Source organism: Tursiops truncatus, chromosome 10 (assembly GCF_011762595.2).
Source record: "Tursiops truncatus isolate mTurTru1 chromosome 10, mTurTru1.mat.Y, whole genome shotgun sequence".
Classification (NCBI taxonomy): Eukaryota; Metazoa; Chordata; class Mammalia; order Artiodactyla; family Delphinidae; genus Tursiops; species Tursiops truncatus.
In genome coordinates this window covers 70,064,028-70,090,354 of record NC_047043.1, presented here as the reverse complement: position 1 = coordinate 70,090,354, position 26,327 = coordinate 70,064,028, and the positions used below count along the sequence as shown (strand labels likewise).

Sequence of the window (26,327 nt, the reverse complement as noted above, 5' to 3'; positions counted from 1 at the left end):
CCATTTCCTAGTGTGAATTTAATTTGAGTCTTGGGATCTGGTCAGGAATACCATGAAGTGGCTTAAATGTTTTCTTTGGCTCTAGGGCCTACCCCGGTTTATTTCATCCATATTTTGAACTGTTACTTATCTGAGTCTAAACACTGCACTCAGCATTGTTTCTTCTCCCAAGATGATGTGTTTGTAGCAAATTGGTGTCAAGCCTCGTTTTTTCTAATCAAACCAGTTTGATGGCTTTTTAGGCCTTAAAAATAGGCCATAGCTCCTTTTGTGGCTACTAAACAGAAAAACAGCAATAACAACAAAATTACCACCTGCATCACCAGTGACAGCTATAGCCCGAACACCACTCCACACATGTGGAGTCAGGTGCAAGGCATCTGACGTATGACCCATGAGTAGGTAAAATTAGCCCCATTTCACAGATGAGAAAGCCATGGTTTAGAGAAGATGAGCAACCTGCCCAAGGTCGTACAGCTGGTAGGTTGGCAGCTGAGATTTGAACATGGGTTTCTTCTCTGAAGTTCTTAGACTCTCTACTCTTCCAGTCTGCTTTTACTGAAGAGGACCCATCAGTTCAACTAGTTTTTCTTTCCACACTTTGGAAATTAGGCACTGAGTTTTGCATCATAGAACAGGTTGAGGCAGCTCATGAGAGCTGGAAAGTTCTATTTGATATATTTGGAAAGGGGCAATATTGTACATTGCGCTGTAAGGCAAGATTCATCCTTTTTACATGTATATGTTATCAGTCCTGCACATGGGGCTCCAAATATGTACCCTACAGCCAACATATGCCCTGTTTTTTTTCCTTGAGTTTTAAGTCTTGCCCTGAAGCCTTTATAGTAGTGTGGAGCATAACTCATTTAAACTTGCAAAGCCCTGTGTTTTTGATGTGCCCTATCCACTTATGATACCAGAAATTATCCTTTAGCTTTTTTTTTTCTTGAGAAATTTCTTCATTTTCTCATCTTTCAACTTAAATGGGACACGGTTTTGTGTTTTTTTTAAACTATTTTCCTTAAATAAGGGGAAAAATGTGGGTTTTAAGTGATAGCCAGAAAAAGCAAAATGTCAAGTAAAATGTTAGCTCTGGATGATATATGGTTGTCATTTAGAAGCAAGAAAGATTAAAAAAGTGAGACTTTTTTTTTGCCCAAACTCTTCTTATATGTGTTTGAATCTAAATGTCTGAGTTGCTAATTCCTGCTATAAACAGGTTTATTTTGTGTGACTATAACTCCTGAAGTTGAATTACAAATACCAGTGCTTACCAAGCAGCTATATTGTATAAAGCACCATGGTGGGCCTTTCAGAAAAAGTGAGCGCTCAGTCTTTAAGGGGCTAGTGGAAGGGAGTATATAAGCCTGGATCTAAATAGTGACCTAAGAACAGCAAAATGGGCTGCAGAGACTCAGAGGATATCAAATAAGAGAGGGACAGGGAATGCTTCTTGGAGGAGATAGCATTTGGGGGGGAGGGCCTTGAAAAAAATGGCATGATTTTGATAGTGGGTAGAAGGATTATTTATAAACAGTGGGAACCATATCAGCAAAGGCAAGGAGGTTGGAAATTATGAGACATGTCTGGGGAAGAGCAAGTCATTCAGTTTGGTTGAGAGAAGACTTTTTAAATTTAGAAAGCAATGGAAGATCAAATGAAACCATAAGAATGTGGGAGAAAAGAAATAATAGAGATAAAAACTGAAATTAATGAAATAGAAACCAAACATATACCAAACATAACAGGGGAATATAAAAGCTAAACACTGATTCCTTGAAGAGATTAACAGATCTCCTGGTCAGAATCGTTGAGAAAAATAGAGACAGACAAACAATACCAGGATTGAAAGGGGGCATCACTATCAGTCTTACTGACTTTAAAAATATCAGGGGATTTTATTAACAAGATTGTGATAATAAAGTTGAAATTTTAGATTAATTCTTTTAAAAATACAACTTATCAAAACTGGATGAGAAGAAACAGAATATCTAGAATATCTGAGTAGTCCTGTATATTAAAGAAAATGTTTCTATGATTTGAAACCTTACCACCAAAAAAAATATCTAAAAAACAAACCAAACAAAAAATCCCGTAGTCCCAGATGGCTTCTTCAATGAATTTTACTAGACATTTGAAGAAAAAACGGTATTAGTCATACAGAAACTATACCAGAGAATAGAAAAAGAGGAAACACTTCCCATTTTATTTTATGAATCCAGTATAACCTTGATATCAATACCCAACAAAGCCATTACAAGAAAGGAAAATTACAAACAATCTATCATAAAGATCAGTGCAAAATATTCTAGTGAACTGAATGCAGTGACAGTGACCAAGTTGTGCTTATTCCAGGAAGGCAGGGTTGGACTAATATTTGGATATCAATGTTATTTACCACATTAACAGGATAAAGGAGAAAAATTAATTTCAGTGAATGCGGAGAAAACATTTGATAAATGCAACATTCATTTATGCTAAAAAACCCAAAAAACGCTTTTATCAGACTTAGATTAGGAGAGAATTTTAATCTGATAAGAGGTAGATACAAGAAAGCTATAGCAAGTATCATATTTAATGGTAAAATATATAAAGCTTTCCTTATAATATAAGGAACAAGACAAGAATGCCTATTACTATCATTTCTACTCAACAATATTCTGGATATCCTAGGTATAAGAATTATAAAGGAAGAAATAAAGCCCTTTTATTCACAGGCACCATAATTTTGTGTGTAAAAAATCTCAATGAATCCATATATAAACTACTAGATTAATAAATGAACTTAAACAGCTGGTCAGTATACAAAAATGAATCATCTGCATACCAGTGACAAACAATTATGAAATGAAATTTAGAAAACAATATAATTTAGGATGGTATTAAAAAACCCACACTATCTAGGAGCAAATCTAACAATGGTAAGCAAGACCTAATTTAAATAGAAGGTACAAAACATAATTACATATGGAATAACCAAAAACTTGAAACAAATAAAATAGCTGTCAACAGTGGAGTGGATAAATAAATAGTGAAATATTCATACAATGAAATGCTATATGGCAATGTGAAGGACCAAGCTATTGCTTCATGTAACAACATAATTGAATAACTCCAAAATGGTGTGGAAGGAAGCCAGACACAAAAGAATACATACAATATGATTCTGTTTATATGTGTTCCAAAAATAGTAATCAATGGTGTTAGATGTCTGGATAGTGGTTAATCTGGAGGAGGAGGGAGGGTGGGGAGGTTGGGAGGGGGAGTGAACGAAGCTTCTGGAGTAGAAGTAATATTCTATTTTATGTTATGGTTTGTATGTAATCAGCCATGTTCACTTTATTATAATTCATCACACTGAAAACCTGTGATTTGGCTACTTTCCTATGTATAGTATACTTTAATTACAAAGTTCATTGAAAAATAAAGGAAGAAAAACTCAAAAATAAAAAGACAAATAATGCTATTAAAAATTGGGCAAAGGATTTGAATGGGCATTTCTTCAATGGAAACATGCAAATGGCCAATAAGGACATGAAAAGATGTCCAGTGTGATTTGTCAAAAGGGAAATGCAAATCTAAACCACAATTAGATAAAACTTAGCCCCCACTAGGATGGCTAAGATAAAAAGACAGACAATAACAAGTGCTGGGAAGATGTGGAAAAACTGGACCCTTATGTATTGATGGTAGGAATCTAAAATGGTTCAGTCCATTTTTGAAAACTATTTGGCAGTTCTTCAAAATGTTAAATGTAGAGTTACCATATACACCCAAACAACTCGAAAACGTGTACACACAAAAACCTATACACAGATGTTCATATTATAATTGTTAATAATAGTCAAAAACCTAAAGCAACCCAAATGTTCACTATCTTGTATGAATAAACAAAATATGGTATATCCATATAGTGGAATATTATTCAGCACTGAAAAGACATGAAGGACTGATACATGCTATAACATTGATGAGCCTTGAAAACATGCTAAATGAGAGAAGCCAGTTGCAGAAGTCATCTTATATGATTCCATTTATATGAAATGTCCAGTATAGGCTTATCCATAGAGATAGAAAGTAGATTACTGGTTGCAGGGAGCTAAGGGGAGAGGAGAAAAAGGAGTGACTGCTAATAGGTACAACAATTTGGGGTGATGAAACTATTCTGGAATTAGATCGTGGTGATGGTTGCATAAATCACTGAATTGTACACTTTAAAAAAGTGAATTTTATGTTATAAATATTGTATATCAATAAAGCCATTATTAAAAAATGAAGATATTATAAAAGAAAGGGTCAATAACTTTGGTTACTCAAAGATTAAAAAATAAAATGAATTATAGAATAACCAACTAGGAGATGCATTTCTAAGGTGTATAGTAGTTAGAGTCTTAATAATATATAAAGAGGTTATATTTATCAGTGTGGAATAAAAGCTTGGGGAAAAAAATGTACCAAAATGTTGACACTAATTCTAGAAGGGGAGATTAGAAAGGATTTTTTTCTTCTTTCTCCCCCCTATATTTTTATGTTTTCAGTAGTGTGCATTCATTATATAGGGATGATCAGGAATTATAATTTAGGAAAAACATCAATAAGTTTGTTGAAAGAAAAACCATCTATCAAAAGTCTTAAAGATACACAGTTTCTTCTATTCTGGTTTCTTTTGCTGAACTGAAAAGGCTCCAAAGTGGAGAAGCTTATGTTATTTATGGAAATTGAGAATCTGGTCCTGCCACTTAGTGCTTCTCTGAAGTCCAGCTTTCTCTTCTGTAAGATGGGACCATGATACCAGGCTGCGCAGAGTTGCGGTGGGAATTAAAATGTCTTAAGGTGTGGGAAAATCCTGGCATACAATAGATGCTCAAGGAATTCTCTGCTCCTCCATCCCTTCCTTTGCAGTCTGAAAATTGAATTTTACCTGTTTAAAAAAGAAAAATAGAGGTGGTACCTTTGAGCAAGGACCACCAGAGAGAAAGAATTTAACAAGCTTACTTCAGAGTCTTAGTTCTGAATTTAGCACAGTTTGCATGTGGAAAGACTTTAAAAGTGTCTTTGAAATGAGAAACCAGTGGAGAAAAAAATAGCAACTCCCAGTAGGCCTGTGGTATAATAAATGACCCAGGGACTTTGCTGGGTCCTTGGCAAGTCACTTGTCCCCTCTGGCTCTCACTATTCTCATCTGGCAAATGAAGGGATTGAACAAAGTGTCCTGCTTTAAAAATTCTACTGAGTCTGGAGGTTTGGTGACCGGCAATTTGGGCTCTCAAAGGGCCTGCCTGGGGAGTCTGAATTGACATGGCATTCTTGCAAAGTTTAAAGCTTTGTTTTGTTTGCTCCATCTTGGCCAGCTCTGCTCAGGCCAGCAGCCCCTGCCCTCTCCCTTGCTGGTGCTCAGGTTCCCAGCTTATTGTTTATTTAGGCATTGCAGTTTCCTTATTGACGTGCGCACCCCTCTCCAGCGGAGTTGAGAAGTCAACCACAGGCCTCAAGTGAACTCCCCCTTCAACTTTCAGTAATGACAGTGTACCGGCCGTCACATGCCTCATCCCTAAGGCATGGTCCACTTTCCACATCCCTCAGGCCTTGTTGGTGACTTGGGGTGGCCTGAATTCCTCTGCCGCCTGTTGCTTTTTCCATGAGACAAGCTTGTTGAACATAGAAGGATTTGCAGTATGTTTTGGAGATCCTGAGAATGAGGCCCCAAACCAGGGCTGTTGGGGGCTTTGGGGGAGTGTTAAAAGGAATTGGAAGAGTGAGTTCAGGTTGCTAGAAGGCCAGTAAGGAGAACTTCTTCACCTGATCTTTTCCCAAAGAGTGTTGGAAGAGAATAGAAGTGTCAGGTGTCCGTCTTTTTATTACTCCCTGAAATGCATTCACAATTTTGCAAAGTGGTATTTCACTGAATTTCTGGGAATTCAAGCATTCTTTGTATTCAAATGTTTGTGAAAGATAACATGGATCCAGCCTTGGGAGGGCAGGCTGCATACACCGAGGGGCTACCCTGTCATCTGGAAGCAGTTTCTGAAATTTCTTCCTCCTTTTCCTCTCTTCCCAACATCTTCACTGTTTCCTTTTGACTTTGCTCTGTGATCTTTAAAGGCTAAAAGTACTGTGTGGAGGAAAGGACCAAAAGAGCCCAGCTTCTAGGTGGCTGACTGTCTCTCAGGCCAGTCTGTCCTGAGATTGTCCTGGGAACAGCAAGGTCACAGTGTGTGGCCTCCTCACTCCTATTCAAGAGAAGGCTATGTGGAGGGAATCATTCCAGTTTGTGAAAGGTGTTTAAAAAATGATTAGAGAAGATAATTACGGTGATACAAACAAGCACTTCATGAAGTGTTATCATGAAGCAGGCAGTCTTCATTTGGAGAACTGCAAAATGGGGTGGAAGGTAGGAAGGTTTTACAGGATAAGGAAAAGAGAACAAGGAAGAGAAAAATAGAAAGCATCTGATTGGCTGGGGCGGCATAGTCAACCTTGTTTGAGGTGAAAAGGAATAAGGGAATAAGTTCCGAGCCCAGAGTTGGTTTAGTGTTTGGGGGTTGGCTGACTGGATATACTGTGTTTCTGGTCTAGTAGAACATTTACAGGCACATGGAAGTTAAAAGTTTTGGTTTGTTGATAAGGCACCCTCTTGAGTCCAGAAAGTTATTTCAACAAAAGAGAAAATCTTAGGCAAGTTATTTCCCTTTTCTGGATATCCTGACCTATAAAGTAGGTAAAATAAATACTTAATTCATAGGGTTATGGGCAAGATTAAATGAGATTTTCTAGCACAGTGCTTGCCTTAGTAATCAATACACATGTTGTTATTGTTCTATACAACAACATGCTGATGTTGTTATTAATCCGTTTTTAGTACCAGAATGGAGAAACATTGTTTGCTTCTGTCCTATGCTATTCCTGTCTGTATATTCAGATAATGCATACATATTTATATTGTAGCATAAATGGGGAAGAAAATGTAGGCATAAAAAAAATCTTTTGATGTGTTTTTCCCCAGCCCAAGGAACTTGCAAATAGATACAGAGCTTTGTGTCACCCTGTCCTTAAAGGGAATGTCTTTAGAGGCCAAGTCATTGTTAGTTAAAACACACACACACACACACGCACACACACACACACACACACACACAACCACAAAAAAGTAGTTTCTGATGCACCTAGTCCACAGGTTGGTACCGGAGAGGCTCTGTATTAGGCTGTCTCGCAGGCACATGGATGTGATTTTGGGTTAGCTAGTGCTCCCTTCCATGCATTGGAAACGTAGGAAACTCTCGCTATTAATTGCAGCAGCTTTCTAGGTAGGGCTGATACTCAACTGAGAGGCATAGGTATAGCTATACTGATTGTTAAAATATTGAAATAGTTCTATGGTTACCCCAAACCCTCAGAGTACCCGTCCCACTCTAGCTCTTACCCTGGGACCCCCCAAATCCAGCAACTAAAGAGTTAACCCCTGTCCACACAGGGACTTGCCAGACCTGGTTTCTGTGCTCCAGGTGGCATCTGTTCATGATTTCCATCAATTTTTACTCATCTTTCTTTTGGTGATTCCTCCACTGTTTTTACTATACTTGATTCTCAACTATATCTGAGAATTCTTTCACCATCATTTCTAGTGTTGCAACTTCCATTTTAGCTTTGGTTTTTATTATTAACTTCCCGAAGCCATCTTATTGCCTTCTTTTTTTTTTTTTTTTTTTTTTTTTTTTTGCGGTACGCGGACCTCTCACTGTTGTGGCCTCTCCCGTTGCGGAACACAGGCTCCGGACGCGCAGGCTCAGTGGCCACGGCTCACGGGCCCAGCCGCTCCACGGCATGTGGGATCTTCCCGGACCGGGGCATGAACCCGTGTCCCCTGCGTCGGCAGGCGGACTCTCAACCACTGCGCCACCAGGGAAGCCCCTTATTGCCTTCTTTTTACCAGTTTATAAATGATTGCCAGTCAGATTCAAGTGCAGACTCCTTGCTTGATTCTGAAGACTGCTTATCATTCAGCCCCATCTTCCTTTTATTTCCTACTTCACTGCAACTAAAAGTGATCTATACTTTTTAATCAGTCTTGTCTTACTCTTCCTTGATACATGGTCCATACTTGTTCTGTTATTCCTTCAACTTATATTAATTAAATATTATGTGCTGGACATCACATTGAGTGCTCTTGACTTTGCAAGTATTATTACTTCTGGCTGGAAAACATTTAATTTTCTTGATAATCTTGTTCTTATCTATCTCCATATCCCATATTAGAGTCCTGTGCTTTCTGGAGATTTCTTGACTCTTCTATGGTGGTATTGCCCATTTCTGACTTGCCTGTGTTCTTATAAAATATTATATCTAACTATATTTTTTATTATCTTTCACACTGTTTCTTGTGTATTGTACTCTTCTGGTTACAAGTGAATGAAACCCTGCTACTGTATTTTGATGTTATGGAGAGTAGATGATTCAGATAGACCTAGCTGTTCAAATGATATTATAAGGCCCCATCATTTAGGCAGATTCTTTTTTTTTGTGCGGTACGTGGGCCTCTCACTGTTGTGGCCTCTCCCGCTGCAGAGCACAGGCTCTGGACGCGCAGGCTCAGCGGCCATGGCTCACGGGCCTAGCCACTCTGCGGCATGTGGGATCCTCCTGGACCGGGGCACAAACCCGTGTCCCCTGCATCGGCAGGCGGACTCCCAACCACTGTGCCACCAGGGAAGCCCAGGCAGATTCTTAATACATGGTATCACAGAAGGCCACAACCAGCCACAGGCCCATATTTTTCTTATCATTCATAATCTCACAAAAGGAGAGGTCCTTGATTTTGTGTCAGTCCCCTCAAAGAACTCTGATTGGCCTTGATGGCTTAATGAATTCACCCCTGGATCAGTCAGCGTCCAGAGGATCCATGGTGCTTGCCACTGTGGGTCAGACTAGAAAACCCCACTAAAACCACAGGGAGTTGGGGAGATGTAGTTCCTAAAAGAAAAAGAAGTTGAGCAAATAGACAAAAAAGAAACAGCTACTGCCACAGCTGGAAACAGGAAGGAAGGATAGAGCATGTAGTGTGTGTTAGGTATTATACTGGAAGGTGTGCATGTTGTCACTCATTTAAGTCTCATAACAACCTTAGGTTATAGGATTAGCAAGGTTAGGAACGCAGGAAGATAAACAGGGTGGAATAAAAATAGAAGCTACTGTCTTTTACATGTGTACCTCACCGAACTGGGGGATGGATAGGGACTTCTATACTATTGTTGGCTTATAATGGCAACCCTTTATTCTCTTGAGGGAGTTCCATGATAGGTACTTTTCATGCATTACAGATCACTTGTAATTTTCATAACATGCTCTTGAGCACAGTCTTATTTCTGGAAAGCTCAGTATCTTGCCCAAAGACATAAAAAACTGATTTGCATCCAGGTTTGTGACTTTCTAAGGGTCAGTTGGATTGTTTTATCTTTAGCTCTTTTTGTTAGACATGAGTCTGTTAACAACAACAACAAATTAATACATGGAGACCAAAACCTCATAAGTCACATAGTGTCCAGCAAGAACCACTAGAGTCATATCTTCTCCCTGTGTGTCATTAGTAATGTGTACAGAGATAGGACAGCAGGATGCATGCCTGGGGCATGGACTTCATGAAGAATGAGTCAGAAGTAGGCCAATGAGACCATGAAAAGAAACATCAAAACACCCTAATTGGGCTTCCCTGGTGGCACAGTGGTTAAGAATCTGCCTGCCAATACAGGGGACGCGGGTTCGAGACCTGGTTCGGGAAGATCCCACATGTCGTGGAGCAACAAAGCCCGTGCTCCACAACTACTGAGCCTGCGCTCTAGAGCCCGTGAGCCACAGCTATTGAAGCCTGGGCGCCTAGAGCCCGTGCTCCGCAACAAGAGAAACCACCGTAGTGAGAAGCCCATGCACTGCAACGAAGAGTAGCCCCTGTTCTCTGTAACTAGAGAAAGCCTGCGTGCAGCAACGAAGACCCAACGCAGCCAAAAATAAATAAATAAATAAATTTAAAATAAAAAACACCCTAATTGCTTTTAATTTGAACTAGCCCAGCCTGATTCTGTGTGTGTACATTTTGCTCTAAAGAATTAGATACCATCTGAATAAACAGACAAACACAAAAACAGCAACACAAGAAAACAGCGTGTCCCATGTCATCTTCTAATCTAGGTCATCATCTTTTTATAGTTTGATAAGGGCCAAGAAGAAGAGTTTTTGATTTTTTGTTTTTCCTCCTAATGTGCCTTAGGCCCAAGTTGACTTTTTTGTGGAGCGCTTAACTTGGGCTCACATAACTGCGGTGAATTCCACACAGTAAATCCTTCCAAAGGCAGGGCATTACTCAGATAGCTGGACCAAAGACTGCTCAGTTATGTTTGCAACTACAATTAGATGATTTTTAAAAGTTAAGCCTTCAAGAGCCTCTGTGGTACCCAGTTATAGTAGTCTAGAATTTTATTCTAAATAAAGTGTAATATAATTATGTAGGATGTTTCCTGAACATTAGATCACGTCTTTTCTTTAAACCAGTTGGCCCTAAGTTTGTTGATTAATGTCCGTAGACCGATATGTGATCACAGCGAGTTCCATGCTCTGTAAAAAATGCTTGTATTTTCTTTCTTGGCCTGATATTAAAATGAAACCAGTAATTCTTCCTGTATTTGAAAGGAAAGCACATTGTGACACTCAGCAATAACATAATTGTTACTTTTTGTGACTAAATGATATTGCTTTTTTTGATATTCCACCCACTCACCATTTCAGCGTCCACAGTTCCTAGAGAGGAATTGAAAACTGTTTCTTGCTGTTTAAGGGGAACATAATGTTTGGCAAACACAAAGAGGGTAATAAAGGCATCTTTACTGGCAAAGTTTCTCCAGAGAGTTTACTCCTAGGGTTGCTGTACACTTATGCCAAGTTGGATAGCTCTTGAGAGTAGCTTCATGTTTCTCTAAATGTACTTGGCCAGTAAAGTTGTCCTAGTCTCTTTTGCACTGATCAGTCTTGTCTCTTGTATATGTTGGACACCTAAAGCCATTTAGAACACCCAGATCACCTGAGGACCTTATGAAAGTGGAGATTCAGATTCAGTAGTTGGCTGAGTTGTGGCCTGAGATACTGCATTTCTAAAAAGCTCTCAGGTGATGTCAGTGCTGCTGTCTGTGGACCACACTTTGCATAACAAGGATCTAGACTGTGCTCCATGGTAGAGGGGTATGCCCATGAATCTTGTTCATACCTACCTGGTATCTCACACCTGGCAAGGTGACCGGTACCCAATAGATGCTCAGTATATATTTGTTGAATGAATGAGAGAACTTCCTGTATCTAAATTTATTATCAACTATAGCAGACATGTCCTAGAAAAATCCAGAGATTATTAAAAAAAAAAAAAAGATAAAAGCAAGGATAAAGTAAACTTATTTTAGTCTTTCCACCTGACATTCATCCTCATTGCTGTAATCCCTGCACTCGTTGGCTTGCTAATATTCATGGCTGATTCCAGAATCAGCAAGCTGGGCCCATTGGGTAGATGGTTGCTAGGGGTTCGATTCCAGTGATTGATTGATTCCCCATCAGATACCTTTTTGCATCTTTTGGATGATGGATATAAAATAGTCTTGGGTATTAATCTTTAAGTAGGAGTTATAATCTGGATGTATAAAATGAAGTATTATTACAAGTATTATTTTATGAATATATGGAAAGGAGTAACTTAAAGTGATGTTCAATTCAGATATTTTTTCTTACTAATGGGGAATGAAGCAAACACACTTAAGTTGTTTATTTCCCCACCCCCGAAATTTTTTTCCCCACATTCTTGCAATCTTTAACCAAAATATGTTAATATTATTAAAGCAAAGCAATTTCATGCTTTTCCGATCTCAAGACTATTTGAAAAATGTCACCTGAGACATGGAGTGCTGAATCAGGGAGCATGGGAGTCTATGTCTGTTCTTTCATTGCTCTGGGCTCAGAGCAGGCTCTCAGTAAATGACTTGAGTGACAGAAGTTGACAAGGTGATCTGGATATTTAAGCCCTCAATTATTTTAAATTGGGGGTAATCATGGCAAGTTTTCTCTTGAAGAATCCAAATCATTGTTTTGACTCTTCACTTTAGTATATAACCCCGAGCTTAACATCATTAAAGTTCTGTTTTTTTCCCCAAGAATTGACTTCTAGAGGAATAATACTGGAAAAAATAAAGGTAAATAGAATACTTTGCTGTAGGACTTCCCAGAGTGATTAATGCTAATATGCATTGGGAATCCCCAGTAATCATTTCTCAAACTTACTTGACCCTGCAAGCCCCTTTTCACAGAGCATTTGGGTTCTGTGCACTTCGGGAAAAGCTGTTTTATGTTGTATTTCACTTACCCCATCTCTAAGGAAGGCCTACAGTTATCTGCTTTGAGAGCTTGCTTCTTTGTGAAACACAATCTAGATGAGTATTTGAAGATCTCACTACACAACTTATTTTAGAATATCAGTTATAAATAACATTTAAAGATATTCCTATGAAGATTCTTTGGCGATTGGGAATAAAATGTTGCTCTGCCTTCTAAAACTCCACTTTTCAGGATGTTACAGCATATGTCTTAAGTATTTTTTTCTCTCTATTCTGGACCAGTGCTTGAGTTACTGAGCATGTGCATTTAGTATCTATTTTGAAAGGCAACATCCATGTACAACATTGAACCATATCAGGACTTGTGAGATAGTTTCCTTCTGTAGTCCTCCTTAAATATGTTTTTAGTCACTTATCTTAGTTTTAGAGGTTTTAAAAAAAGAAAAATAAAATTTATTCTCCCTGAATTCCTCAAACTGAAGCAGTAGAGAAGGTGTGACCATGGCAGTCATTTTCTTTGCCTTTATTTTTCATGCTTATATTTCCTCATGTCTTTCTCTGTTTTTTTTTTTTTTGTGTGTGTGGGGGGCGGTACACGTGCCTCTCACTGTTGTGGCCTCTCCCGTTGTGGAGCACAGGCTCCGGACGCGCAGGCTCAGCGGCCATGGCTCACGGGCCCAGCCGCTCTGCGGCATGTGGGATCTTCCTGGACCGGGGCACGAACCCGTGTCCCCTGCATCGGCAGGCGGACTCTCAACCACTGCGCTACCAGGGAAGGGAAGCCCCCTCATGTCTTTCTCTGGTTCAGCATTTTGAATATCTTCTTGGGCAGAATCAATAGATCATCTAATATGTCTGTGTATTTTGCATCTCTTCTCCTCCCTAGATCTTACTGATATTCTCCCATCTCCTTTTCTCTATGCTTATGATTTTAGGTATGGGTTCTTGAAATTGACTTCTTATTGTAAGAACGGAAATATAAATAAGGGCAGAAGAAACAGATCCTTATTAAAGTGATTTCCACAATATACATTTTTCTTTCTTTCATCTTCTTTTTTTCTTTCTTTTTTTTTTTTGGTATTTTGGGACATCTGTGGCTAAAGTAAAATAAGTTTGGGAGGAAATACAAAGGCTGGTTAATTTAAGAAAATTAGTAAAAGTTAAAATATTATTTTTAAAATGTGTTCCACCATTTGGTGAGATTTTTAACTCGGATATATATAGGTCAATAGGATTTTCTATGTTTCTAACTCCATTCTGATCTTTCTTTAGCAGTATGTAATTTTTAGAAGTCCAGTGAAAAGCTCCTTTTTAACCCATTTAGAAGTTGGCAGCTGTGGTCATTGCTAACTTAAAGCCTTAGAAATTGACTGAGAGGAAAGCTGAGGGTTTCTTTTCCCCTTGCCTGCATGATTAAGACCTGAAATTTTAACAAACGCTATCAAGAATTTAAGTTGTAAAATATGGGACTACAAAGCGTATTGCAGTACACAACATATTTATACATGTATATATACATACGTATATACATGTAAATATAGTTACTTTAGACTTGAATCTGAAATCTCAGAAGATTTTGGCCGCTGGATCACTGTGGGCAACTGCCTGCACAAGACCACCGTGCTGGCGGACACCGCCTGCCTCTTCACCCCGCTGGCGCCGCCCCTGGATTACTCCCACTATATCTCGCTGCCCGCGGGTGTGCTGAGCCTGGCCTCCTGCACCCTCTACGGCATCTCCTGGCAGATCGACCCCTGCTGCAAGCACCTGGTGGAGTACGACGCCTACAGACTGTCCCGGCTGCCCCTGCACACACTCACCTCCTCCACCCTGGTGGTGCTGGTCCTGAAGGACGACTTGCACAGGAAGAGACTGCACAACACGATAGCACTGGCGGCTCTGGTGTACTACGTCAAGAAGATTTACGAGCTCTGCACTGTATGATCGGGGCGGAGTAGGGGGAGCAGGCAGCCCGGCCCGCGAGGTGGCATAGCACCTGTGCTGCTCTGTGAGGCAGCGGAGCCCGGGTAGGCATCTGGCTTCACGTTTGTTATTTTAAAGAAATAACAGATCACAAGTGTACCAGGGTTTTTTTTTTTTTTAGCTCATCACACTAAGATGTGGATTTCCGTAACCCACGGGGGCCTGAGGCTGTGGAAGTCTGACCAGGCAGCAGGATGTGATGGAAGCAATGCTACAGTGGGGATGTGAATGCGCCGGGGGTGGTGGTGGTGGTGGTGGTATCATTAAGTATGTTGTTTACCTGTACCAGCCAGAGCCAAGCAGAAGCTATTGACCATTAAAATTATGAGAATTTCAAAAAAAAAAAAAAAAAAAAAAGGAAAGGAATGTTGGCCCTTTCACACTTAATTTACAGTTAACTCTTGTAAAGATTGCACTTAGATATTTGTAAATGCTGAAAGATTGTATCTCAATAAAGAGGGGAAATCTATATTATGTTGATTAGTTTTAATAGCGATCTATCTTTTAATATGTTTTAAAGAAATCATGTAGTCTTAAGGCCTTCATGGGGGTAAATAAAATTGTTACTAGTGGGTAGATTGGAGTGATGTGACTGGGGTGGGCATCATAATTATCTATGTGGCTTTTCAGGTTTTCTATAATGAGCATGTCAATTTTATAGTAAGAAAAAATCTTGATTTAAAATGACTCATTTATTTATGAAGGCTCTTATGAACTTCTGGAAGTTTTTTTTTTTTTTTTTTTCATAGCCTTCTCATTATTGCTGCTCTTTTTATCTGCAGTTATCACAGCTTAGAACTCAAATGAGTCACTAAGGAAGACTCCCTACATTCGTCAGCTTGGCCTGCTATAACAAAATACCACAGACTGGGTGGTTTAAAAAACAGAAATTTATTTTCTCACAGTTCTGTAGGCTGGAAGTCTGAGATCAGGGTGGCAATATGGTTGGATTCCTGTGAGAGCTCTATTCCTGGCTTGCAGATGGCTACCTTCTTGCTGTGTTCTCACATGGCAGAGAGAGAAAACAAGCTCTCTGGTATCTCTTCTTATGAGGGTGCTAATCCCATCATGAGAGCTCCATTTTCATGACCCCATCTAATCCTGATTACCTCCCAAAGGCCTCATCTCCAAATATAGTCACACTAGGGGTTAGTGCTTCAACATATAAATTCTGGAGGCACGTAGACATTCAGTCCATAACATTCTCCTCGCTCAAATTGGCAGTATACAAGATTTCCAGATATGCATCTAAAATAGGAAAAGACTGGCAGGCGATACATAAAAACATGATAGTTATCACTGGATGGTAGAAATAGAGGGGATTTTCTCCATTTACTGTGAATTTAAAGTATATTATTATACTTTTATAACTGAAAAAAATACAATAAATATTTTTAAAGTAAAATGAAATACTACAGAATGTAACATTCCATAATAGTCTTGCAAATTTCAGAATTGTTTTCTTTCATCTTCTTGGGGGTCTTCCTGAGAATTAATAAAAGTGTCTTCAGCACTTAGAGCCCCCAGATATGGGCACACAGTGGAGCTCAATAAGCAGCTGTTGCTGCTCCTCACTTTTTCTCTTTTAACAGTGATGGCGATGTGAGTGATAGTAATAATGATTATCATGTTGCCACAGGAAACATGCCACTGGGCATATAATATAGGAAAATAAAATAGAAAATAGCCACAAAATCAGGACAGACATATTTGTTGAAAAGTTTTTTCTATGAGTTGTTATGAATAGAATGCCCCATTCATTGTCTTTACTTCTGGAACTCCTTAGTCTTTTAGATTCTAAAAAATGGTAAAAAAAAAAAAAAAATGCATTGGTGGCTCATTTTTTATTAAATTTCAATTACAAATATAATATAAGCTCCTTGAATCTGCACAATAAAATGTCAGGTAGATGGTGACAGTCAGAAAACTTGAAGTCAGACTTTCAGTGTGTTTCATTCCAAGGACGGATAAGAGTCTCATACCTGAGGTTTGAGGAAATGTTTTTTTCCTCTATAAGAGTTCTCTCTTCTCTACTTTCTAATGCATCATTTCTTATTATGCTCTATCTTGTGTGTGGAGTCTGTCATTTCCTTTTAAAAAAAAATTCTCTATGGTTTTTCCTCAATTAATCCCACATTTCAGTGCAATATTTCTAGTTTTTTAACTCTGTAAATCAATGGGTTAGAAATGCCCTTCAAGGTAGTAATGCTTTTTGTCACGCAGTCAGCTGACTGCTTGCCAAATAAATCATGGTGTGATATATTATTTCCAGTTGCTATAAATTTTCAATATTTAGTGTATCAGTCATACTAAGTCGTGATTCAGTTATTTAATTTCACTTATGTCTGTATTTTAGATGAGAATCCTTTTCCCCATTAGTAGATTTTAATTTCCTTCTCTTTCACAGTCAAATTCCAAGCATGCCTTATAAAACCAGCCACAGAATACACACATGAACAAACCGTTTTTGTATTTGCAAGTAGACTCAAAAATATACACTGGTAAACTATATCTGAAATTACAAATTCGTCTATTTAAATGACGTTTTTGTTTTCTAATACTTTAGATCACTTTTATCACTATTGCTTTGGTAATTTGATTCCCAGATATGAGACAAACATATCTAGGTAACTCTCTGTATTGTATTGACATATGCTGTTTACTGGGAGCTTAAAAAATCTCACAAGTGATCTTCAGAAGTGAAAAAAAGAAATTATTCTGAATTCAAGGCTATGTCTACACCCTGATTAATGTTTTACTACTGAAACTGCTTTCTGAAACTGTTTTGATAATATTAAAAAAACAATTTTCTTTCTTTTTTTTCTTTTTTTTTTTTTTTTTTTTTACCAACAGGACACAAAAATCGCTTCATTGGAGCGAAACATAAGGGATCTTGAGGATGAGATCCAGATGTTAAAAGCCAATGGTGTGCTGAACACTGAGGACCGCGAAGAAGAGATAAAACAAATAGAGGTTTACAAAAGTCACTCCAAGTTCATGAAAACCAAGGTATGGTCCACAATTATAAACTTTTATATTCTTAGTGTGACTGGAAAGTTATGGTTTAAATACATGCTTTCCCCAGATACCCACATAATCTGCTTTATATGATGTATGAAATATATAGACAATAAAGAAGAATGAAGAAGATTTTTAGTTCAGAAGAATAGATTCCAGAAAGAAACCAGGGAAAGCTTTTGGTAGAATTTCTACTTACTGAGTGGTTCAGGATTTCCTAATGAGTTCTTTGGTGTCCCTCTTTCATGGAAATTAACATTTATTTTTAATAGTCCTGTCTCTTCCAAATTTTTTGAGTTTTCATAAGTTTGCTATTTTTAAAAATTTCAATCATTGCCCAATTTTTGGCCCATCCCTGGAAGGTGATTGTCTTAAAAGGTGTTGGTCTTGGCTTAAAAGGTGTTGATCTTGGAAGCCAATTTAACTGATTTCAAAGGTATGAAGGTTTTAATGTAGTATTTAAGAGAGAACTGATTTTGAGTCCCAATGCTGAAATTATTCAATGTCTGTAATCCTCAGTTTCTTCATCCATGAAATATGGATAAGAAAAAGAAAATACCTTCATCGTTGGGTTGCTTTGACAATTCCAGGAGATCATGCATTTAAAGCACTTAGTCCCTTGAGTGATATCTAAAACGCATTCAATAAACGTCAGCCATTGTTGTTGAGAGTGTTGTTATTACTGTTATCTGTTGGTGTGGAATATTTATGAAATATTGTTAGAGTAGTATGTTCCATTATTTTATATCAGTATTGCCAGTTTTAAAGAATTTGGTTTGTATTTTTCAAAATGAAACCTTGGGTTGCAAATGGACCAATCATCTGAAAATCTATTATTTTTATATATGCATAATTATTAAATTTATGAACAGCCTAATAGGTCTTTTGAGACTTTGAAATGCTTTTATTTATTCCTCTATTTAAGCTATTTTCTTTGTGAAGATAATAATCACACCAGTTAAAAATTTTTTTTTTTCCTACCACTTGCTCTTAAATACCCCTGTTCTTATTGTAGGTTTTACTACTGTTTGTTGCTTTATAAAACACTACAGAGTTAAGAGTGATGCAGACTTCTGTGAGAAAGCAGTGGGAGTTGAGAGGAAAAATGCTTAGATGATGGTTATGATTTTTATCAGTTGTGAAATACATGCATAGTCATTGCAGAGAATTTTCAAAATTAGAGAGAGGAAATAATATCTAGCATCTGCTTCACTGTGTGTGTTTGTGTGTGTGTGTGTGTGTGTGTGTGTGTGTGTGTGTTTCTCTAGGAAATAAACAAAAACTATGCTTACTTCTGCCAGCTTCCATCTGTTAGTTGAAGTTGAGATTGTGACTAAAAATTTGTATCAAGGAGCAGAGATAAGAAGAATGTCCAGTGTAGTTGAATATAACCCCTTCCTTTCAGGGATGGCCACAAAATGCAGAACGGGTTTCCCTGCTCAGTCCTCCCTTCTGGTTTCTTTATTGCAGTCCTTCCTCACAGAGAGTTGAGCTGATGTGCAGCAAGCACAGTAGTAGGGTGGCCTGCAGACAATGACCAGATCACTCTAGGAATGAAGACCAGATGCACAGATATGAGTGAACTCATGGAGTTTGGGGGAAATTATTGTTTTGGCTGCAACTTTTCCTCCCCATCCTGTCCTGTTATTCAGCAGTGGGAGATAGTTCAAGCCACTTCTACAACTGAAAAGGCAATGAAATTTGTTAACTCTGCCCCTCACCATAGATTGTGTCCAGGTGAATAAAACATATATATGGTCTTCAGCAAGCAAGTCATGACCTTTATTAACCCATAGTCTTCTGAGACATCATCAATCCTTGAGCTAGTTTTAATGTTTAATGGTTAGTTACTTTCAAGGGTTCCCAAAGTGGTTAGGTCAGAAGGATGTTTGAGGAGAGAAATGGAGTTAGGTGAAAAGAGTGCAGGCTGAGGACTGAAGCAGACTCTGGCAAATCTCTAGCCTGCCCTTTAGCTCCATGGCCTTGAGGAGTGACTTAAGTCACTCAGCCACATTTTCCTCTTCTGTAAAGTGGGGACAACAATGTAAATCTTAGAGGGTGACTCAAAGTGTTAAATGAAATAATGTAGTTAAAGCACCTGGTTCAAAAAAGTAGCTAATACCAATATCCATTATTATTGAAGACATATAACCAAATATAATAATAATTATAATAATAATAGTAATATAAATGTTATATTTAACTTGAGTAACAGGGAAAAAATGGATTTCTAAGAAATATAAATAAAAATGATTTCTTATAATATCATGCAGATATCTCTTATAGACTGATAAGAACATTACCTAAAAAGTACTAGTAAGAGTTAGTTTTTAATATTTTCTCCATTGAAAGAATATTTTTATTGGATTGAACTGTAACATTTATTGCTTATACCTCGTATCATTACTTCAGTTGCTTTTTTTTCTTACCTTTCCTACTTTTGAGAGGGTAGTGTGATTCCTTATTTAAGCCTGGGTGTGGTTGAACAGGTCTATTAAGACATAGTTATTGCTAAGCATTTAGTCCTGAGTGCTTGTGTTTTGTGCTTTGTGAGATCCCTTAGGCTGTGTGAACTGATTCTAGTTGGGTGAATAATTTATCATGGAACTTGTTAAATTTTAGAGGCATAGACTGATATCCTCTAAAATGGGATTGCTCTCATAGTTCATGGTCCATTGTACCCTATTTGGATAACTTTTCTACAAAGCTTATATGAATATGTTGCTTATCAACATCATCACACATATCCGAGGAGTTAATTTTTTTTTTTTTTTTTCTTTTAACATCTTTATTGGAGTATAATTGCTTTACAATGGTATGTTAGTTTCAGCTTCACAACAAAATGAATCAGTTATATATATACATATATTCCCATATCTCTTCCCGCTTGCGTCTCCCTCCCTCCCACCCTCCCTATCCCACCCCTCCAGGCGGTCACAAAGCACCGAGCTGATCTCCCTGTGCTATGCGGCTGCTTCCCACTACCTATCTACCTTACGTTTGGTAGTGTATATATGTCCATGCCTCTTTATCGCTTTGTCACCGTTTACACTTCCCCCTCCCCATAGCCTCAAGTCCATTCTCTAGTAAGTCTGTGTCTTTATTCCTGTTTCACCCCTAGGTTTTTCATGACATTTTTTTTTTTTTAAATTCCATATATATGTGTTAGCATACGGTATTTGTCTCTCTCTTTCTGACTTACTTCACTCTGTATGACAGACTCTAGGTCTATCCACCTCATTACAAATAGCTCAATTTCGTCTCTTTTTATGGCTGAGTAATATTCCATTGTATATATGTGCCACATCTTCTTTATCCATTCATCCGATGATGGACACTTAGGTTGTTTCCATCTCTGGGCTATTGTAAATAGAGCTGCAATGAACATTTTGGTACATGACTCTTTTTGAATTATGGTTTTCTCAGGGTATATGCCCAGTAGTGGGATTGCTGGGTCATATGGTAGTTCTATTTGTAGCTTTTTAAGGAACCTCCATACTGTTCTCCACAGTGGCTGTATCAATTTACATTCCCACCAACAGTGTAAGAGGATTCCCTTTTCTCCACACCCTCTCCAGCATTTATTGTTTCTAGATTTTTTGATGATAGCCATTCTGACTGGTGTGAGATGATATCTCATTGTAGTTTTGATTTGCATTTCTCTCATGATTAGTGATGTTGAGCATTCTTTCATGTGTTTGTTGGCAGTCTGTATATCTTCTTTGGAGAAATGTCTATTTAGGTCTTCTGCCCATTTTTGGATTGGGTTGTTTGTTTTTTTGTTATTAAGCTGCATGAGCTGCTTATAAATTTTGGAGATCAATCCTTTGTCAGTTGCTTCATTTGCAAATATTTTCTCCCATTCTGAGGGTTGTCTTTTGGTCTTCTTTATGGTTTCCTTTGCTGCGCAAAAGCTTTTAAGTTTCATTAGGTCCCATTTGTTTACTCTTGTTTTTATTTCCATTACTCTAGGAGGTGGGTCAGAAAGAATCTTGCTGTGATTTATGTCATAGAGTGTTCTGCCTATGTTTTCCTCTAAGAGTTTGATAGTTTCTGGCCGAGGAGTTAATTTTTACAATAGTTGGTTACACACATTGACAAGAAAACTGTTTAGTGTCACCAGTGGAGTCTCTTGAATTCTTTTGTTTGTTCAGAGTTATATGGATAAAGCTTTCAATATTGGATTTTGAGCTCTGTGGTCCCCAAAGGGGCACTAAAAGTGGTGCACGTTTGAAGTATTTCCCATTTCCCAATACTGACCACTTAGTTGGGAAGGTAAGAAATGTACTCAAAATACTACCCTGAAGATTTGACGGGAGGAGAGTCCATTTCTGGCTGGAGTAATGCAAGTTGTGTAAGTTTAGTGTTAGCGGTTTTTTTTTGTCTAAATAATCAGATTGGTAAGACTACATTGACAGGTCTGGTGAAGAATGCAAACTCAAATCAATGAGCAAACCTAGAAGGATAAGTGAAAATACAATTCCACCCCCAACTCCACACAGATAAGGAAGTAGGAAGAACTCAAGTCTATGTGAAATGATAGGCTTTTCCAAAAGAGTAAAGAAATACTAGATTTAAATTGCAAAAATCTAGAGGCTCTGAAACATACATGGGAAATGGAAATGTAGTTGTTAAACTTATTGGGTTTACTGTGATAGAAGCAGTGATAGAAATGGAAATCATAAGGTGACTTTGGATCCTGTCTGGCTAGGAAATGCTAGGTTTGAGGCAGGGACAGTTGACTTTAGAAACTTGTTTTAATAGTTCATAAAGACTCGAAGGGTCATGGTAGAGGAACATTTCAGAAATTCTTATGAAATGCTGCACAAGAGGGGCAGTGGAACTCTTTGGAAACCAAACCTGAATTTGCAGCTAAATATTGTTACTTCTTCTTGCTGCTTGTAGTGAATACGTAGAAAGCTTTTGAGTGCCCCAGAGAACTTTTCTTTCACCAGGTCCTTTGGAGAGGCACCTTCAGGCTGATCACTGTTTATAAAGGTGCCAGGCTTAGAGGTGCTCTTTAATCTGAGCATTTCTTTAATAGAGGTCTAAATGTTTTCTATCATGATTACTTGGAAGCTTATTATTTTTTTAAATTGAAAAAATATTTAAAAATTCAGCCTAATCATAAAAAACAGCTCCTATAATATCTATGTTCTTGGTTTTTTTTTTTTTTTTTTTTTTTTTTTTGCGGTACGCGGACCTCTCACTGTTGTGGCCTCTCCTGCCGCGGAGCACAGGCTCCGGACACGCAGGCTCAGCGGCCATGGCTCACGGGCCCAGCCACTCCGCAGCATGTGGGATCTTCCCGGACCGGGGCACGAACCCGTGTCTCCTGCATTGGCAGGCGGACTCTCAACCACTGCGCCACCAGGGAAGCCCGTTGGCTTATATTTTTGAGGTTTTAGCTGAAAATTATTTTTATGACCCATTGGTAATAAAATTGACTCAGCATTTGACTCCTCTTCATTAACAGGGCATGATCTCAATCAATCTCAATCTCAATAGGCAACTATTTGCTCCAAATAGATAATAAAGGCAGCTAATAGTAATTCTTATGTACAGACTCATTTTCAGAAACAGAATAAGTTGAAATAGATAATTTTAAATGTTTCAATGAAAATTTGACATGGAAACAATGTTGTATGAAAAGGGAGTGCTGCTTGCATTAATTATTAAAATGAATGAAGAATGTAGCTGGAGGGAAAGAAAGTATTTTAAGTAGCCATGTGAAATGGCATGCACATCCAGTTTGATGTTGAGCAGATGGCTGGGACTGGTAGGTCCTCTTGAAAGCTTTGTGATTAAATTAAGTAGCGGTGAAGACCTAAATTGCTTTTATAAATATGACATCATAGAATAAACATGACATAACATTTTTGGAAAAGTGGAAGGTGAATTGCAAAAAATGTAAAAGCAGAGTTCGGAATCTCAGCTTGTGCAAAGGCAGGGATACCAGACATAGTCAGCCAGGATTGAAATCCATGCGTCTTGCAAGCCCTTTGGCACATGCCCGTTGTCCCTGAGAACTGAGGTGCTGGGAGACCTTCCTAGCTGTGCAACTCTCCCCTGTTCGAAACTCCAGTTTCTACCCCCTACTCCCAAGGCGTATAGGAATCAGACTGTGAGGGCAAAATCTAAGAGGTAGTGGAAAGCATGAGTTACCTTCAGGAGCACTGTTAAGCCTTTAAGAATGGAATGTATGATATAAATAATTGTTTTTCTAGTAGGGAAAGAGTGATGGCATCCCCTGTTCTATACAAGGCTTTGTTCCTAGTTTCACACATTTTTCATCTACTGATCCCAGTACTTCTACATTTGCCACTCCCTCTGTTTTCAGAGTTTGCCAAAGATGCCACTCTGATGTCTTAGATCTCCCCCTTTATTCTGAATTTGTAACACATTTTCTTATTAACCTCTGATGGATTACAAACCTAACAACCCAAACTGCATGATAATAAGCATATCACTTTCTAGACTTGAGGGCCATATCTGCAGTGAAAAAGAAGCTGTCTTCTTTGGCAAAGTAGTTTTTTCAGGGTGTTAGTTGTGTCACAGGCATAAGTGGTGGAGGAATTTTCAGACGGGATGAAGTGTGCCTGATGTCCACATGGACTTCATATAAACCATGTGATGTAATTCCGATAGGCTTTTCTTCTTGCCATCACGGAGACAGACCTTCCCCAGCCTCAGTTCTCATGTGTGTTAGATTGCGTCACTTTCCATTTTTATTGAGTTTATGGTTATAAAAGAAGCCAAAGGCATATTTTTATGGAAGAATATGATTTTTTACCCTGTAACTATGTTCCCCTTAGAAAAGCCTTTTTCTGTTATTGTCTGCATAAAATATGTATTTAAAATTTACCTCATGGCAGTGATAGTCTGAAAGCTATTTAAAGCAGCTGCCTATTCAATATTTATAGACTGAGATAATTTTATCATCAATCTATTTTTATTGAATAAAGTAGGTGTATATAGACCCTGCCATGTCTTCCTTCCTATTAAATACCGTTCCATTGATGTTAATTTCATTCAAATTCCTCTCTCAGTACCCTACTCCCACATGAAGTTTCTACTCTGATAATTTTTAGAAGTTAGCACAAAATAGGTTTGTTTGTTTGTTTGTTTTTACTATAAACATCATCTTTGTTAAGGCATGTAGAGTTGAAAGTTTTTTTAGCTTTATTTTCAGATAAATCAGTTTCATATGTGGAATCAACTCTATACTGTGCTGTCACCTACAAGTGCATGTGATCTGGGGCTGTACCCCCTGAGAAGAGTGTCGATCATGCTGATCCAACAGATTTAACTTTATAATTTTGTGTAATCCTAATCCTGGTTTTCCCTCATTTTATTTATATTCTGTTCTTGTGTGAGAGAGATAAAATCTGAGAGGGGTGGGGAGAGGACTTACTTTGTTCTAGCTAAAAATCATAGATCCATCATTTGTTAAATTATAAAGAAATAATGTATTTCATGGATTGCACAGACCTGAGCAGTGCCACTACCTGGTCCCACATACCCAAAGCATGTTGATAAATCTATCACAGTTCTTTTGCAGTGAGCTTTTTAGCATACTCAGAATCCTTCTCAAGAATGACTTCTGGCCAGCCACTACCAAACCTTCAGATTTGGCAAGCAACATGAAACCTATTTGTCCCCCGATCTAGTCTGATGTCTCCCTGCATATGGGATTCCATATCGACCTTTCTAGTAAATGCTGCACCCTGAAAACTTCTGAAGATGGGGGGGTCTCAGTTCTTTTTAAGCATGCCACTCTGTTCATGCTCAGTAGTTATCGTCAGTAGCTTGCTTCTTATTTAGCTAGTTTTAGTTGTTGAAAACAAAAATGCTGGATCAAGCAGAGTTTAAAAACATACAATTTAAAATGTACTTATGAACTTTCAACTTAGAAGGAATCTGAAGGGCCAAAATTAAGCCAAGGCAGGAGGCTGGAGTGATAAGCAGAGCACTGATTCTGTCTTCTTGTGGGCATTTGCTAGACAGGTGAACTTGAACTTTAGTTTTCACAGTCACAGGGACACTACAGGAAAGTGACAGAAGCCTGAGTCTGCTCAAGATGAGGAGTCAAATAGGAATCCCACTACCACATAAAGCTGGGATCCCAGATACCTACACTCTTAGTGCAGGGATGAAGTAAAAATAAACTCCCCACTCTATTCTCCTCCCCCCTAGACTAAGGAGTTCCAGGGAAAATCACTTATTTATCTATTTTAAAACTTTGAGCCAAGAGAAAGGTGAAAAAACTAGCTTTGAGAATCCATAACCACAGCTGGCTCTTACGCAGATGTGCAGTGTGAGGTGATCCAAAAACTTTAAGTATCGAATTTAGTTTAAAGGGGCCTTTGCTTGGTTGTGCAGGTATTGGCAGAGACAAATGCTCTCAAGGACCACATGTTCACCTTAGACCTCAGTGGTTTCCTCCAGATAAAGTTCCAAAACATATGAGTAAAAAATATTTAAAAATTACAAAACCTGCAAGAAAGCAAGGCACCATAAGTGAAAGCCAGTAGAAAGAATAAACAGCAGAACCAGAAAGCAAGGACTTCAGAAATTGAAATTTTAAGGCAAACGCTATGAAATAAATATGTTTAATATGTTTAAAATATAAAAGGAGTTGAAAATATGAATAAAGGGCAAGACCAAGCAAATTTAAAAAGAACCAAATAAAATGTCTAGAAATGGGAAAATATAAAAATGGAAATTTAAAAGTTTGATAAATAGGTTTACCTGCAGAGTGGTCATAGCAGAAGAGAAATTTAATAACCTAGAAAACAGGGCAGAAGAAATTAAAGATGAAAAGATGGAATACATGAAAGATAAGATACATAGAAGATAGAATAAGAAGCTGTAGCGCAAGTCTAATCTGAATTCTCCAGAGAAAGAGAGATGGAGTGTAGGGACAGTCACTATTCAGAAGCCATATTTGAAGAGGTGAAAGCTGAG

General features: G+C 38.2%; 2 protein-coding genes across 2 annotated transcripts in view; both read left to right on the top strand.

The window, feature by feature from the left end:
• The window catches only part of ERC2 (ELKS/RAB6-interacting/CAST family member 2), an 866,017-nt gene that overhangs the window by 285,719 nt on the left and 553,971 nt on the right, over nt 1–26,327 (top strand). The window contains exon 6 of the mRNA XM_073811247.1: nt 17,196–17,351. Within this exon, the coding sequence (XP_073667348.1) occupies nt 17,196–17,351 (156 nt within the window). The remainder of the gene's footprint in view (nt 1–17,195; nt 17,352–26,327) is intronic.
• On the top strand, nt 426–14,303 carry LOC117313724 (transmembrane protein 11, mitochondrial-like). Its single transcript, XM_033863637.1, has 2 exons — nt 426–480; nt 13,930–14,303. The coding sequence occupies exons 1-2, from the start codon at nt 426–428 to the stop codon at nt 14,301–14,303; spliced, it is 429 nt and encodes a 142-aa protein (XP_033719528.1).

Excerpts from the sequence above, each read along its gene's own strand:
- LOC117313724 (XM_033863637.1), top strand. The coding sequence starts at position 426 with ATGAGAAAGCCATGGTTTAGAGAAGATGAGCAACCTGCCCAAGGTCGT. Across the intron at positions 481-13,929 it reads TGCCCAAGGTCGTACAGCTG|AAGATTTTGGCCGCTGGATC; the intron begins GTAGGTTGGCAG and ends CTGAAATCTCAG.